The sequence below is a fragment of the Hippichthys cyanospilos genome, chromosome 13 (assembly GCF_059441005.1).
Source record: "Hippichthys cyanospilos isolate Australia breed blue-spotted pipefish chromosome 13, RoL_Hcya_1.0, whole genome shotgun sequence".
In the NCBI taxonomy this organism is placed as follows: domain Eukaryota; kingdom Metazoa; phylum Chordata; class Actinopteri; order Syngnathiformes; family Syngnathidae; genus Hippichthys; species Hippichthys cyanospilos.
Window position 1 is genome coordinate 1975028 of NC_142381.1, and position 12792 is coordinate 1987819.

Sequence of the window (12792 nt, forward strand, 5' to 3'; positions counted from 1 at the left end):
GTAATGTGCTAAACTAATTAGCATCATCAAATTAAGCAGCTAGCATGTCAAGCTAACTAGCATCCATCTTTCCATCAATCCATCTAGGTAGTGGGCTAAGCTAACTTGCAACATCATCATCAATCCAACCAGCCAAGCTAGCTAGCATTCATCCATCCATACAACTAGGTAAGGTGCTAAGCTAATTAGCATCATCAAGCTAACCAGCTAGCATCCCAAACCAACTAGCACCCATCCATCCATCTAGGTATTGTGCTAAGCTAAATAGTCATCATCATCGTCAGCAATCTAACCAGTTAGCAAGCCAAGCTAACTAGCATCCATCCATCCATCCAACTAGGTAATGTGCTAAGATAAATAGCGTCATCAAGCTAACCAGCTATCATCCCAAGCCAACTAGCATCCATCCATCCAGCTAGGCATTGGGCCAAGCTAACTAGCATCATCAATCCAATCAATTAGCAAACCAAGCCAGTCTGGTTACTATACCCAACAGATTTTAAGATGTAATACCCCCTTGCACCACTAGGTTGCACCTCCATTGGGTCTACAGGTACCGCCCTACCTTAACAAGACTGGGCCCAATAATTTGGAGTGGATTTGGAGTGACATGCAGGACAAACATAAAAAAGTGAGACCTTCATCCACTTGGGCTGATGTCATCAAGCGACATTGTTAATATCAAAACGCTATACTTATTTTAGAAAACATTTTTTATTGTTTGCTGGAATAAGCGACAGCACTTTTAGACAACTAACACAATAGAAGCAGTAAACTTGAAATCGTTTTCACATTGAGCACGTATTGTTTTACATTTACACAAATTAAACACATTTATAGTCACACTACTGTAAATTTTTGTTATCTCGATGAGTAAATATTTTGATTGAATGAAAGAAAACGTGCGACTGGACGGTCATTTGAATTCAAAAGGTTAGGCTAGCTAAATGTTTTCAAACTCGGTCTAATATTCAAGATGGCGGACGTCGGCATACGTGCTAAAATCCCCAGCGGTTCGCGCATCAGTTTGGCTCCTTTTGACGCTTTTCCTAGGCGCGATGCTCGGCGCGACATAAATCAAAGAGTCCTCATTTCTCTGGGAAAACAAGACACGGGTGTCAAGAAATCAAGATGAAAAGGGACCAAACTTGCGGAGAACTTTTGGACTGACCTGTTGCGCGCCACTTGGGGTTTCGGCATGCTGACAAACTGAACGGTAGAGAAAGAAAATACTGAATATTTATATATGAGAGCATATAAATGTATATGTAAGATATGTTAAAATCTATATATATATATATATATATATATATATATATATATACATACACGCATACACACAATTGTGGTTTCCTTTACCTTTGCAGCATAAACACGTCTTTATCGTGATTTCGTATATGAGGAAGCCTGACAGGATGAAGCTGAAGGCCAAAGCGGCAGCCAAGCCAACGATCACATTTCTTTGCGAATTACAAACGCTGGCTTCTGTATCATGAACAAAAAAAATATCCTAAACAAAAAGTTTCTAACAATGGATTTGTCCAAGCTACTTAAAATGATATCTTTACCTTGAATGATAACTTCTTTTGCACCCCCCATAAAAACCTGGCCGCACGTGGCCACGGCGCAAGAGTACGTTGCTGCATCGGAGATGCTGAGCTTCCTTGAAAAAACGTATTCCCGCACGGAGTCATTTTGTACCTTTTCACATCTTTCATCAGCATAAATAATACTAGCGTTTGTATCTTCCGTCCCATGTCTGACCCAGTAAACCTTGTGTCCACCCGTGCACGTTTTGTCCCCAGAGCGAGAGAGGACCGAGCAGCGCGAGCTCACGGACGGTCCCGCTTGGCTCTCGTCAGACCACAATTCGTGAGCGACAGAAGAGATGGGCGCTTCTGGGAATTCTGAAACATAAAAGTCATCTTAAAGTCTTTCAGTGCTTTTTAACCAATGAAATGGAATATTATATGTACTAGAAATGATAAAATAAATCATTGAAATCAATAGAAAAATATTCCATTGAAATCAATGGAAAATTTTTCCATTGAAATCAATGGAGTATTTTTCCATTGAAATCAATGGAGTATTTTTCCATTGAAATCAATGGAAAATTTTTCTATTGATTTCAATTGAAAAGTTTGCCACGATTTTCAGAATTACCTTTGACGTGCAGAAATATGCCACTTAAAAAGATCAAATCTTCAATCCATGGCTTCCAGTGGAAACAGTAGTAGACGGCCATGTCGCTTTTCTGCACTTGCTTAATGTGCAGGACGAATTTTCCGGGCTCTTGTCTGGCCGTGATCCGACGCTCACTCTTTGGCTTGTCGGCTTCAGCTTCTTTCACATCATAAAAGGAAGAGTGAGCTAAGAATTCCGGAAAAGCTCCAGAAACGAGTCGGATCCAAAAATTCACATTCCGAACATCGGTATTGTTGCTAGGACACTCCAGAGAGACACTTTGCCCAACTTGTCTGGTCTGGGTTGTGAAAATGGGTCCACCCAAGCACCCTGAAACAGAACAAAAGACAAATTTGAGACGTTGACAAAAAACTCGATAGTCCTTGAGCGTGGACTTGCCTCCAAACGGAATCGTCGTCATCATCAGCAGCAGATGAAGCATCGTCCACATTTTGTCGTCCCTTCAGTCAGTGAGTGTCGCCAGACAGCATCAAAGATTTATTGGCTTGAACAGAACCACAGCAAAGGGGAGGCGGCTTGACTATTTCAAACCTCTCATTGGTCGGTTCCTGTCGGCCCAACTCAGTGGAAATAAGTCCACCAAAACCTTCCAGTAAGGTTCTTTTCAAATCTGCTCAATGAAATGCATCCACCTCATTTTACTCAAGCATAGGACAGACTCATACAATTTTTCTATATTTGATATTTTTTAATGGCAGATTCATGTATGTTTACACAGATCCGTGAACGTACAATAAAGTTTATTTTGTATTGACAAGATAAAAAAAACACTTAAAGTTAAGCAAATTCAAGTGTAATATAATTTTCATTACATTGAAAATGTTTGGAGTTAAAACGAAAAAAAACCCCAATGGATTCACTTGGCCCATTGAGACGACTTTACATCTCGTCATGACGATTAAAAATCTTGTCATGATGACTTAAGATCTCATCGTAACAAACTCCCACCATGATGACTTTAAAGTTCACCACGATAAATTTGATCATTATTCTAATGATGATTTTAAATCTTGCCATGATGACTTTAAATCTTGTCATGATGACTTTGAATCTTGTCATGACTTTAAAATTTGTCATGACTGAATCTTATCAAGAAGATTTTAAATCTCGTCATGACTTAACCTTATAACTCTAATTTTCGTCATGACTAAATCTAATCAGGATTTGTCGTGATGACAATCTTATAATTATGACTCAATTTTATCACGGCGACTTTGAATCTCATCACGACTTCTGAATCTTATCGTGATGACTTTACATATTATGACCAAATCTCGTCATAAGTCATTATGAAGACTTTAAATCTCATCACAATGACTTACGAAATCTCACAGATGACTTAAACTTGTCGTGACTAAATCTCACCGTGATAACTTTAAACTTCATGACGATGACTTTAAATCTCGCCGTGACACCAAGATACCAAATCTATTTGTTTTTGTCGCGTTGTGGAAGCCGAAATTAGTTCTGTCATCTGAATTGAATAAAGGTCAGTTATTAGCATTCATGAAGACGGACGTCGGCATAAGTGCTAAATTCCCCAGTGGTCCTGGTGCTGGTTTTGCCACTTTTTCTGGTGACGATGCTGGGCGCGGAATAAACCAAATAGTCCTCGTTTCTCTGAAAATACAAGAGTGTGTGTGTGTGTGTGTGTGTGTCATGAGAAGAAAGTAGAAAGGAAGCAAAAGTGCGGAGCAATTTGAGACAGACCTGTTGCACGCTGCTGGAGGTTTCTTTGTGGGTTTGTTGAAAAACTGAAGATTGAAGAAAGATAGTTGGTCAAGGGGTGGGGGTGTGGTTGGGGAGGATTCACAAGCCTGATTTTAAGGACTCACAAAATTTAAGTCTGATAAAAAAAATCTTGCTGTATTGTACATGTAATGGCATGGGTAATACAAGGCTTGAAATATGAGGGTTTTTTTTGCAAAACAGTTTTGTGAAAATTGGCAATTTGAGGAGCAATCTTCTAGTTTTGTGGAGCAATTTTTTGTAGGTTTAACCTGAGTTCAGAGACTCACAACGTTTAATTCTGAAAACAAATCTTCTGTATCATACATGAAATAGCATGGATGATAAAAGGCTTGAATGGTTATTATTACTGTTTTTTTTTGCAGAGGAGTGTTGTGAATCACTGACAATTTGAGGAGCAATTTTCTATTTTTGTGGAGCAATATTTTTTGTAGGTTTAGTCTCAGCTTGGGCAAATCACAAAATAACTTGGGGGGTACCTATGGCAATTCTGTTGGATTGGTATTAGAATGGTTTGAAGGGGTTTAGAATTAGGGTTGCCCGGAAAATGTGACATAAAAAACAATGCAGATGATTCCACTTTTTCTTACCTTTGCCGCAACATGATTTTGTCTTGATTTTGTATATGAGGAAGACTGACAGAAAGAAGATTAAGGCCAAAGCAGCAGCCATGACAAAGATAACAGATCTTTGAGCAGCACACACGGTATCTAAATTTTTAAAATGACAAAAAAAGAATATAAATAAAATATAATAGCAATTCCAGTTATTTTCACAATTTGTGGAAGATAAAACAATTACCTTTAAACATGACTTTTGTTGGTTTTGCCATAAAAATTTGTCCGCATGAGGCCACGGCACAAGAGTACATTCCAGCATGGACGTCCTTTGAGAAAACGTGAACGCATTTCTGCACGGAACCGTCTTCAACTTTTTCGCATTCTTCATCAGCGTAAATGAAGCTGTGAGGGACATCTTCTGTCCCGGCTCTGAGCCAGTAAACTTTGTGTCCATCCGTGCACATATCATTCCCAGAACGAGATGGAAACGAGCACTGCGAAGTCAAGGACGGTCCTGCTTGGCTCTCGTCAGAGCGCAAGTCGTGAGTGACGGCAAAGTCGGAGGCTTCTGCTTCTGAGAGGTCGGGAACACAAAAGTCACCTTCAGTTTTTTTGGACCAAAGTTTTCACTAAATTATGAACTATAATACGTACTTCAAATGACAACGTTTTCAGTTGATTTCAATGGCAACAAAATTGTTAAGCGATGTTTGTAATATGAGCAATGAGGTTGGTGGCTGACAAAAATGAAACCTGTGTGTCAAGGTAAATTTTTCCAACGTTAGATACCGTAATTTCCCAAATATAAGACACACTTTTTCAAAAATCTGTTGCTTAGGTTGTTACAGAATTATTTTCAATAAAAGAAGCGAGCAGAGCCAACGTCCCAGTCAATCCTTGTTCATACGCAGGAATACGACTAAAACAGAGAAGATCGTGTCAAAGTTACGATGCCCCCATCTTATTCAATTAAGAGCGCACCGGTGAGAGATCCCGTATATTAATTACGGTCTTTTGACATATACGTGCAATCGTAAACTTGGTGAAACGCGGATGCTAAGCTACTTCCGGTATTTATGGCAAAATCTGAATCTTGAACCGTGGCAAAAGAAAAAGGACAACGGCGAAGCATTTACAGAAGGCTCAATATGGGAAATCTGAAAAAACACGAAATAATTTGTAATAAAAATGTAATTTATGGATATGAACATACGAAAATATGAAGAATTTACAAAAGATTGATTCTGCTTGGTTATACTTTTTACATTGCCGACAAAATGTTGCCGCACCCTAACCCTAACCCTAACCCTCCTATATGGAAACAGAAAATACCAGAACCAAAACTAAGGCTGTGTCCTAAACAAAGGTTGGTTTTATATTTGGGAAATTATGGTATGTGTATTGGCTCAATAAGAATTGACAAAAACGGATGAGCTGTATAGTTCATTATCAATGTGCTTAAATAAAAATGTGTCTTGAATGAAAGATGTCCATATTTACCTTTGACCTGCAGAAAAACCCCATTCAAAAATATAATTTGATAAGACCATCGTATGAGTCTGAAGCAGTAGTAGAGGGCCGTGTCATTTTTCTGCACTTGACGAATTTGGAGGACAAATTTCCCTGGCTCTTGTTTGACTACGATGCAATCGGTGCAGTTTGAAGGTTTGTCGTCATCAAAGGCTGGCATTTGACCTAAAAATTCAGGAAAGGTTCCAGAAGCAAATCGGATCCAAAACAAAATGTCCAGACCAGCCTCGCCCTTCTCACGGGGACATTCCAGGTAGACACTTTGTCCAATTGCAGTGGTCTTTGTTGTGAAGGTGGGACCGCCCAAAGCTCCTGAACAGGACAAAACACACAACTGAAATGTTGACAAAAGATTTGGTTGTCTTTTGAGTGTGGACTTGCCTCCGTGCGGGATCGTTCTCATCAGCAGCAGCAGCAACAGAAGAAGAAGCGTCGTCCACATTTTGCCGTCTCTTCAGCAAGTGAGTCCCTCCAGACAGCATCAGACATTTATTGACTCTGATTGGAGCTCACCAAAAGGGGGAGGGGACTATTTTTCTGATTTTTCATTGGCCGCCTCCTGTGTGGACCCAACCCAGGCTACCAAAAATGGCTACCAAAACTTTCCAGTGGCATTACGTAATGTCCGCTTTTGTTTTTTTAATGCCGTCTTCAGAGTACTTTGACAAAATTCTAACCATAGCATGTATACAACATCCATATGTCAGGGGATCAAATATTGTGATAATTTTAATTATGCATATATTGCCGGTGCAACGTAATAGATTTGCAGACATTATATGAATGCTATGCTAGCAGCTATTGTAACAAAATTGGGTTTGACTTCAAAAAAGAAATCTGAAACAAAGCACTGTTGTTGTTTACGAGTTGAACAACAAAAGTATTGTGTGTTCAAAAAGAGGTGGGAAGTCCGTCATCACCCGATGAACAACGGCGAATATTGACCAAAACAAGACAAAAAGAATCGTTACTGGGCAAAGGTGGGCTGGACGGATGACAATTTTGTCATGGAACGACGAATGAAACAAAAACAGACAAAAAAACAAGACAAATCAAACAAAGACGGAAAGGAGGTTTTCATCCGTCATTGTGTTCGTTAATCACAGGCGGAGGTGTGTAAGTAATCCGTCAAGGACTGACAGAATATCCATCGGTCACTGACGGGACACCTGTTTTACCGATGAATGACGAGAAAACTGAAAAAAAAAAAAAGCCAAACCAAGCAGAAACAGAAAGACAATTATTGTCCGTTATTGTCTTCTTCACTCACCAGAGAAGGTGAGCATTTCGTTGATGAACGAATGACGAGAGCCCTAATCGAAAAACCCCAAACCCAACCAAAAGATGGACACACGGACTAAAGATTACAGCTTGGTTTGGCTTGAAAATGGCAGCCTGTTGAAGCCAAACACTAACTAAACTAACAGCGTTGGATGATAACCGACAAACCAGGTAGAATTTGTTGTGTCGTGTGTTGTAGTTTTCCGCAAGAGGCGTTCACCCGCAATCTGATCAAAGAGCATCCAAAATCCCTCGCGCAAAAACACCAGATCTATCTGTTGTTTGCACATTTAATCAACAACAAACAGGAAGGAAGACAACAATATTCTCTCTCGCGAGGAGGGCAGACAAGAACCTGACCTCAGATCTCCTTTCGGTCTGGTCACACATCCTTTCCGCTCCTCACTTATTTGGGTGGGCCCTAGGTAAAAAAGTCATTGCTGCCCTAAAGGGTTGGGGGAGAGCTCTGGCAACAATGCAGGCAATCAGTTTGCGATAGTGGAGGGTGCAGCTTGTTACAATACTCTAACAGTTTGTCAATTAAAAAAAAAAATCCCCAGATGGATCATAATTCTTGCTAATTTGGTAATACCGGGGAAAACTTGCTTGGTTATCATGCTAACAAAAGCCAAGCTAAACTCACATGAGAGCTCAACTTGACTTCACAGCTAAGTGAGGAGGTCTTTTGAGTTTCGAGATCAGTCCTAGTTTCGTTTTACCGCAAGACATGCATTTATGGCGGACTAAATGACTTAATTTTAAGTCTGTTTTTTGTAATTCATGCAAACAGCGCGGCGTAAAACAAGCACATGCGTTTCAGAGTGCTAACACAAACGCTGCATGGAAAATTGAAGCCTTGTTGTGGCCTTTGTAAGCCAAAAAAAAAAAAAACATGACCTCAGTAGCTTTTTTGATTTTATTTCAGTGCTTACAGGAAGTCTGAACACCGCAGCATCGTTTGGACTGAAAGAAGCGTGCGAACGCCGTTGATAAAATCATAACAATACTGAATTTGTTCCAGCATTTACCTCACTGCATACATATTTAAAAAAAAAACATTGAACGCAATATGTTTGGTATAATTTGCATGTAAAACCCTGGTGTGTAATAGTTAGCGCTGTGATGCTAGCTGATACAACCACGATACAACATATTCACATGATTGTATTTCAAATGAAAAAAACAGATGACAATTGAATTACTGCACAGCATTTCAAAATGAATGTGATACTTGTTTTTCCCTCAACGTCAATAACTTTCAAAACAATATCCTCACTTATATAATCTTGCTACTTGTATTTAAAATAAACATTTTTTGTAATATTACTTTCTTGAGTGGGAAAAATTACATTGGGGTGTCCTGATTCGATAATACTGGGGCTAGCATAATGTAGGATCATATCTTAAGAGTAAATAAATGAATAAATATCATAAAAAAAAAAAAAAAAATATATATATATATATATATATATATATATATATATATATATATATATATATATATATATATATATATATATATATATACAAAAAACAATCATAATATATAATGGTAAGTGGCTGAAAGCTTTTGGACAATTTTAAGTTAAACATCGGCTCGAAATAATGAGTCAGTTTAAAAAAAAAAGATGATCAATTTGATAATCAAACGATTTTCAAATTGATCAACTTTTTTTTTGTCGATTAATCGATTCATTTTGACACCGCTACTCCCGATATCGTATCGGATCGATATCGGTATCAGACGGTGCCCGAGGATTCAATGTGATTATGTATCGGAAGTGCAAAAGTTGCATTCGGACACCCCGGAAATCCCGATTGCACAGGATTAGCTAGCAAATATGTTTCTTTGCACCGTCAAAAGCAAAAGCAGTTTTGCAATCGGAGAAAAATGTGAGCACCGCAGTCAGTTCACCTCATTCGTATTCGCGAAGACAAACGTCGGTATAGGTGCTGAATTCGTCAACGGTCGTCGGGGCGGTTTGGCTCGCCTTGCCGCTTTTCCTGGCGACGATGGTCGGCGCCGAATACACCAAGTAGTCCTCTTTTTGCTATGAATACAAGTATGAGTGTGTCAGCAGAAGACCGCGGAAAGGAAGTAAACGTGAAGAGAACTTTTTGACTAACCTCCTGCACATCGCTGGAGGTTTCAATGTGGGTTTGGCGACAAGCTGAACATTGAAGAAAGAAAGGCCGTTATTTTGAACTGGGGGGCACAAGCCTGAGCTGAGAAGTTTCAAATTGTGGAGCATTTCTTTATTTTTTTTTTGCTGGTTCATCCCAGGGATCTGAACATTATATATATTTTTTTAATTAAACAATAATATGACATTATTATTAGGGCCCGAGCAGCGACCACTGCGAGGTCCTTATTGTTTTTCTCTGGATTATTAATAATAATATTATGATTATTTACTTTTCGTAAATTATCAGATTTTTGGGCACCTAAACATGCAAAAAAGTCACCTGATTTTGCACACTGTTCAGGCTTGGTGTAAAATTTGATATTTTACAGTCACAATAAACAATGGAAAAAAAATGGCTCTGTAGCGCCACCTAGGGCCATAAAAAACTCCCAGTATGTTTGACCGAGAACTAGGTCCAGGAATACACAGAGTTCATACGTATAAACAAATCTGAGAAAATAACAAATAACATGCAGTACGTATGCTTGTGGCGATTAGCCAATCAGAGAACATTACGTAAAACGTACAGTACGTACGCTGGGATCGAGAAACCATTCCGAGTACAAGATGTGTTACGTTCATTACATAAGTGAGTATCTGTCAACCAATCCAAGAAAACTATGAATTATATACAGTACGTATGCCGGGAGCGGTATACGTATAGTACGTAAGCTAGCAGCCATAAACCAATCACAGAACTTGGGGAATTACATCAAGCAAAAACGCTGGCAGCCATAAACCAATCACAGAACTTTACTAAGTACATACACTACGTACGCTGAGAGTGAGAATCCATTCAGAGAACATTACATATGTTCCCTTATTAATATGAAACAGAGGCCATAATGGAGACGGCTTCTAGTTATACGGCGCCACACTTTTTCTTACCTTTGCCGCAACATCTTTTTGTCTTGGTTTTGTAGACCAGGAAAACTAACAGGATGAAGCTTAAGATCAGAGCGGCAGCCAGGACAAGGATAACAGGTTTTAGAACCTCACACCTGCTCGCATCTGGATCATCAAGATCAAAATGAAAAATCGTATTTGCGCTGTTTGACGTCAATGACTATCTGGACTGGATATGAAATAGTTACCTTGGATGATGACTTTTTTTGCATTTGCCATAAAAATGTGCCCGCACGTGGCCACAGCGCAAGAGTGCGTCCCGTGGACGTCCTTTGAGAAAGAATGAACGCATGTCTGCATGGAGCCGTTTTCAACTTTCCCGCATCCTTGATGAGCGTAAATGAAGCCGGGGGGGGCGTCGTCCGACCCGGCTCTGAGCCAGTAAACTTTGTATCCATCCGCGCACGTTTTATTCCCAGAGCGAGGGAGGACCGAGCACTGGGAGGTCACGGACGGTCTCGCTTGGCTCTCGTCAGACCACAGTTGGTGAGAGACGGAGGAGACGGTCGCTTCTGCTTCTGAGATGTCTGAAACACAAAAATCCAGCCTTCCCGCAAATTGTTCTCTCAAAGCCAAATCACAGGTTGCCAGATCTGGGCAGGGAAATGGGCGGGGCCAGAAAAAAACGTAGATTTATAAGGGAGTGAGAAACTTTTAAAAAACTAAGAAGCAACGTAGCTTCATTTTTGACACGCTCCAAACATTTGAAGCGTGAAATACAGGATAAAACTTTATACTATGCTTTGAAAGTGTTTTGCGTTTTTCTCAAAGTGTTAAGGAGTTCAAAAATTTGTAACAAAATGAGATTTTGACACGACGTTTTTTGGCACGTTTTTTTCTCCATGTACAACCAACAAAGACGTACATAAAAAAATCAATTTTTGAAAAACCAACTAAAAGCGATGCCGGTTCTTTTTTGATGCTGTTATCCACAAAATTCAGTTCTGAAGCTTGAAACAAAACAAAAAAAACAAAACGTAATACTACACTTTGAAAGTGTGAAGGAGTTCAAAAATTTGTAAAAAAAAAACGATTTTAACCTTATGGAGTTCAAAAATTCGAATTACGATGAGATTTTCAGAACATTTTTCCCTACATGTACAAGCAACAAAAAAGCACAAAATAAAGAGACTTTTGAAAAACCACGTAGGTTCATTTTCGACGCTATTTTCCAGAAAATTTTGAAGCATGAAATACACAATAAAACGCAATCCAATGCTCTGAAAGTGCTTTGCGTTTCTCCGTTTAAAAATTCCTAACAAAACAAGATTTTGACCTTGGATTTTCGGGACAATCTTTCTCTGTGTATAACCGACCAAAAACAAAAGCAAAAAATAAAACGAAAATGGAAAATTTCACCACGTGGTCCCATTCCACTTGCCCGTCGCCATTTACCTTTGACGCGCAGAAATACTCCAGCCAAAAACGTCAAGCGATTAACCCACGCTGTCCATTTGAAGCAGTAGTAGACGGCCATGTCACTTTTGCGCACTTGAGCGATTTTCAGAACAACCTTCCCCGGCTCTTGTTTGACCCTGATGCGATCTTCCCCGCTCTGTGTCACCGTCGCGGGTCTGGTGACATCAAAACCCGTGGTCTGACCCAAAAACTCCGGGAAGGTCCCAGAAGTAAATCGAATCCAAGTTAGAGCATCCTGAATTCCGGTATTGTTGCGGGGACATTCCAGAGAGACGCTTTGTCCAACTGTAGCGGTCTCGGTTTTGAAGGTAGGACCTTCCGAGCATCCTGTGAAGAACAAAACACACGATTGAGACGTTGGAAAAAGTCCTGATGATCTCTGAGGGCGGACTTGCCTCCGTACGGGACGGTCAGGAAAAGCAGCAGATGAAGCGCCGTTCGCATTTTGTCGTCTCAGCAAATGAACAGCATCACACCTTTATGGTATCGAATCAGAGCGAGACGGAGGGCGTGGTTTCACAGACGTCTCATTGGTAGTTTCCTGTTGACCCAACCCAGGACCCCCCCCCCAAAAAAAAAAAAAAAAAACTTTCCAGTGTGTATTTGCAAAGCATCCTCTTTTCACACCCGCAAAAATACAAACCAGTGATTCAGCCGTTGAAGGCAATGAACAAGAAAAAGTTATTTTTATTTATTAGAATGTATAAAGTGCCTTACAAAAGTAATATATTATCCCCCTTGTGTTTGCAAAACTATTGGAGCTGACTTACCGGGTTTAGGTCAGCAGAGAGTCTCAAATCTTCCACTTTATTGGAATACTCTTACATGCTCAATCGGGTTTAGGTCAGTAGAGAGTCCAAAACCTTCCACTTCTTTCCACTTCTTTCTGGATCGTTTTCCCTCAGCAAAACTATTGGCATGGACATCCATGCTCATTTGGGTTTAGGTCAGGGGAG

General features: G+C 39.8%; 2 protein-coding genes across 5 annotated transcripts; both read right to left on the reverse strand.

Moving 5' to 3' along the window:
- Positions 1-695: 695 nt before the first annotated feature.
- On the reverse strand, positions 696-6861 carry LOC148413411 (uncharacterized). Of its 4 annotated transcripts, XR_015867620.1 has the most exons (7): positions 6426-6861; positions 6015-6356; positions 4756-5088; positions 4545-4664; positions 3916-3959; positions 2584-3825; positions 2368-2514 (listed from the first exon to the last, which is right to left on the reverse strand). XR_015867620.1 is itself a non-coding variant. In XM_088431649.1 (6 exons), exons 1-6 carry the CDS (start codon positions 2633-2635, stop codon positions 965-967), a joined length of 1038 nt encoding a protein of 345 aa, XP_088287775.1. In that variant the 5' UTR covers positions 2636-3699; the 3' UTR covers positions 696-964. The 4 variants fall into 4 exon arrangements, 2 of the variants coding, with proteins under 2 accessions (XP_088287775.1, XP_088287774.1); XM_088431649.1 differs by lacking the exons at positions 3916-3959; positions 4545-4664; positions 4756-5088; positions 6015-6356; positions 6426-6861 and adding exons at positions 696-1096; positions 1172-1209; positions 1360-1485; positions 1569-1907 and having other exon boundaries at positions 2164-2514; positions 2584-3699; XR_015867619.1 differs by having other exon boundaries at positions 6015-6861.
- A 1982-nt stretch (positions 6862-8843) lies between these two features.
- LOC148413412 (uncharacterized) lies at positions 8844-12280 on the reverse strand. The gene is made up of 6 exons (XM_088431682.1): positions 12232-12280; positions 11813-12163; positions 10606-10944; positions 10400-10522; positions 9453-9496; positions 8844-9376 (listed from the first exon to the last, which is right to left on the reverse strand). Exons 1-6 carry the CDS (start codon positions 12278-12280, stop codon positions 9242-9244), a joined length of 1041 nt encoding a protein of 346 aa, XP_088287808.1. The 3' UTR covers positions 8844-9241.
- Positions 12281-12792: the final 512 nt, after the last annotated feature.

Excerpts from the sequence above, each read along its gene's own strand:
- LOC148413411 (XM_088431648.1), bottom strand. The coding sequence starts at position 2,635 with ATGTGGACGATGCTTCATCTGCTGCTGATGATGACGACGATTCCGTTT. Across the intron at positions 1,210-1,359 it reads GACGTGTTTATGCTGCAAAG|TTTGTCAGCATGCCGAAACC; the intron begins GTAAAGGAAACC and ends TCTACCGTTCAG. Across the intron at positions 1,097-1,171 it reads CCCCAAGTGGCGCGCAACAG|AGAAATGAGGACTCTTTGAT; the intron begins GTCAGTCCAAAA and ends TTGTTTTCCCAG.
- LOC148413412 (XM_088431682.1), bottom strand. The coding sequence starts at position 12,280 with ATGCGAACGGCGCTTCATCTGCTGCTTTTCCTGACCGTCCCGTACGGA. Across the intron at positions 12,164-12,231 it reads CCTGACCGTCCCGTACGGAG|GATGCTCGGAAGGTCCTACC; the intron begins GCAAGTCCGCCC and ends TGTTCTTCACAG. Across the intron at positions 9,377-9,452 it reads CCTCCAGCGATGTGCAGGAG|CAAAAAGAGGACTACTTGGT; the intron begins GTTAGTCAAAAA and ends TTGTATTCATAG.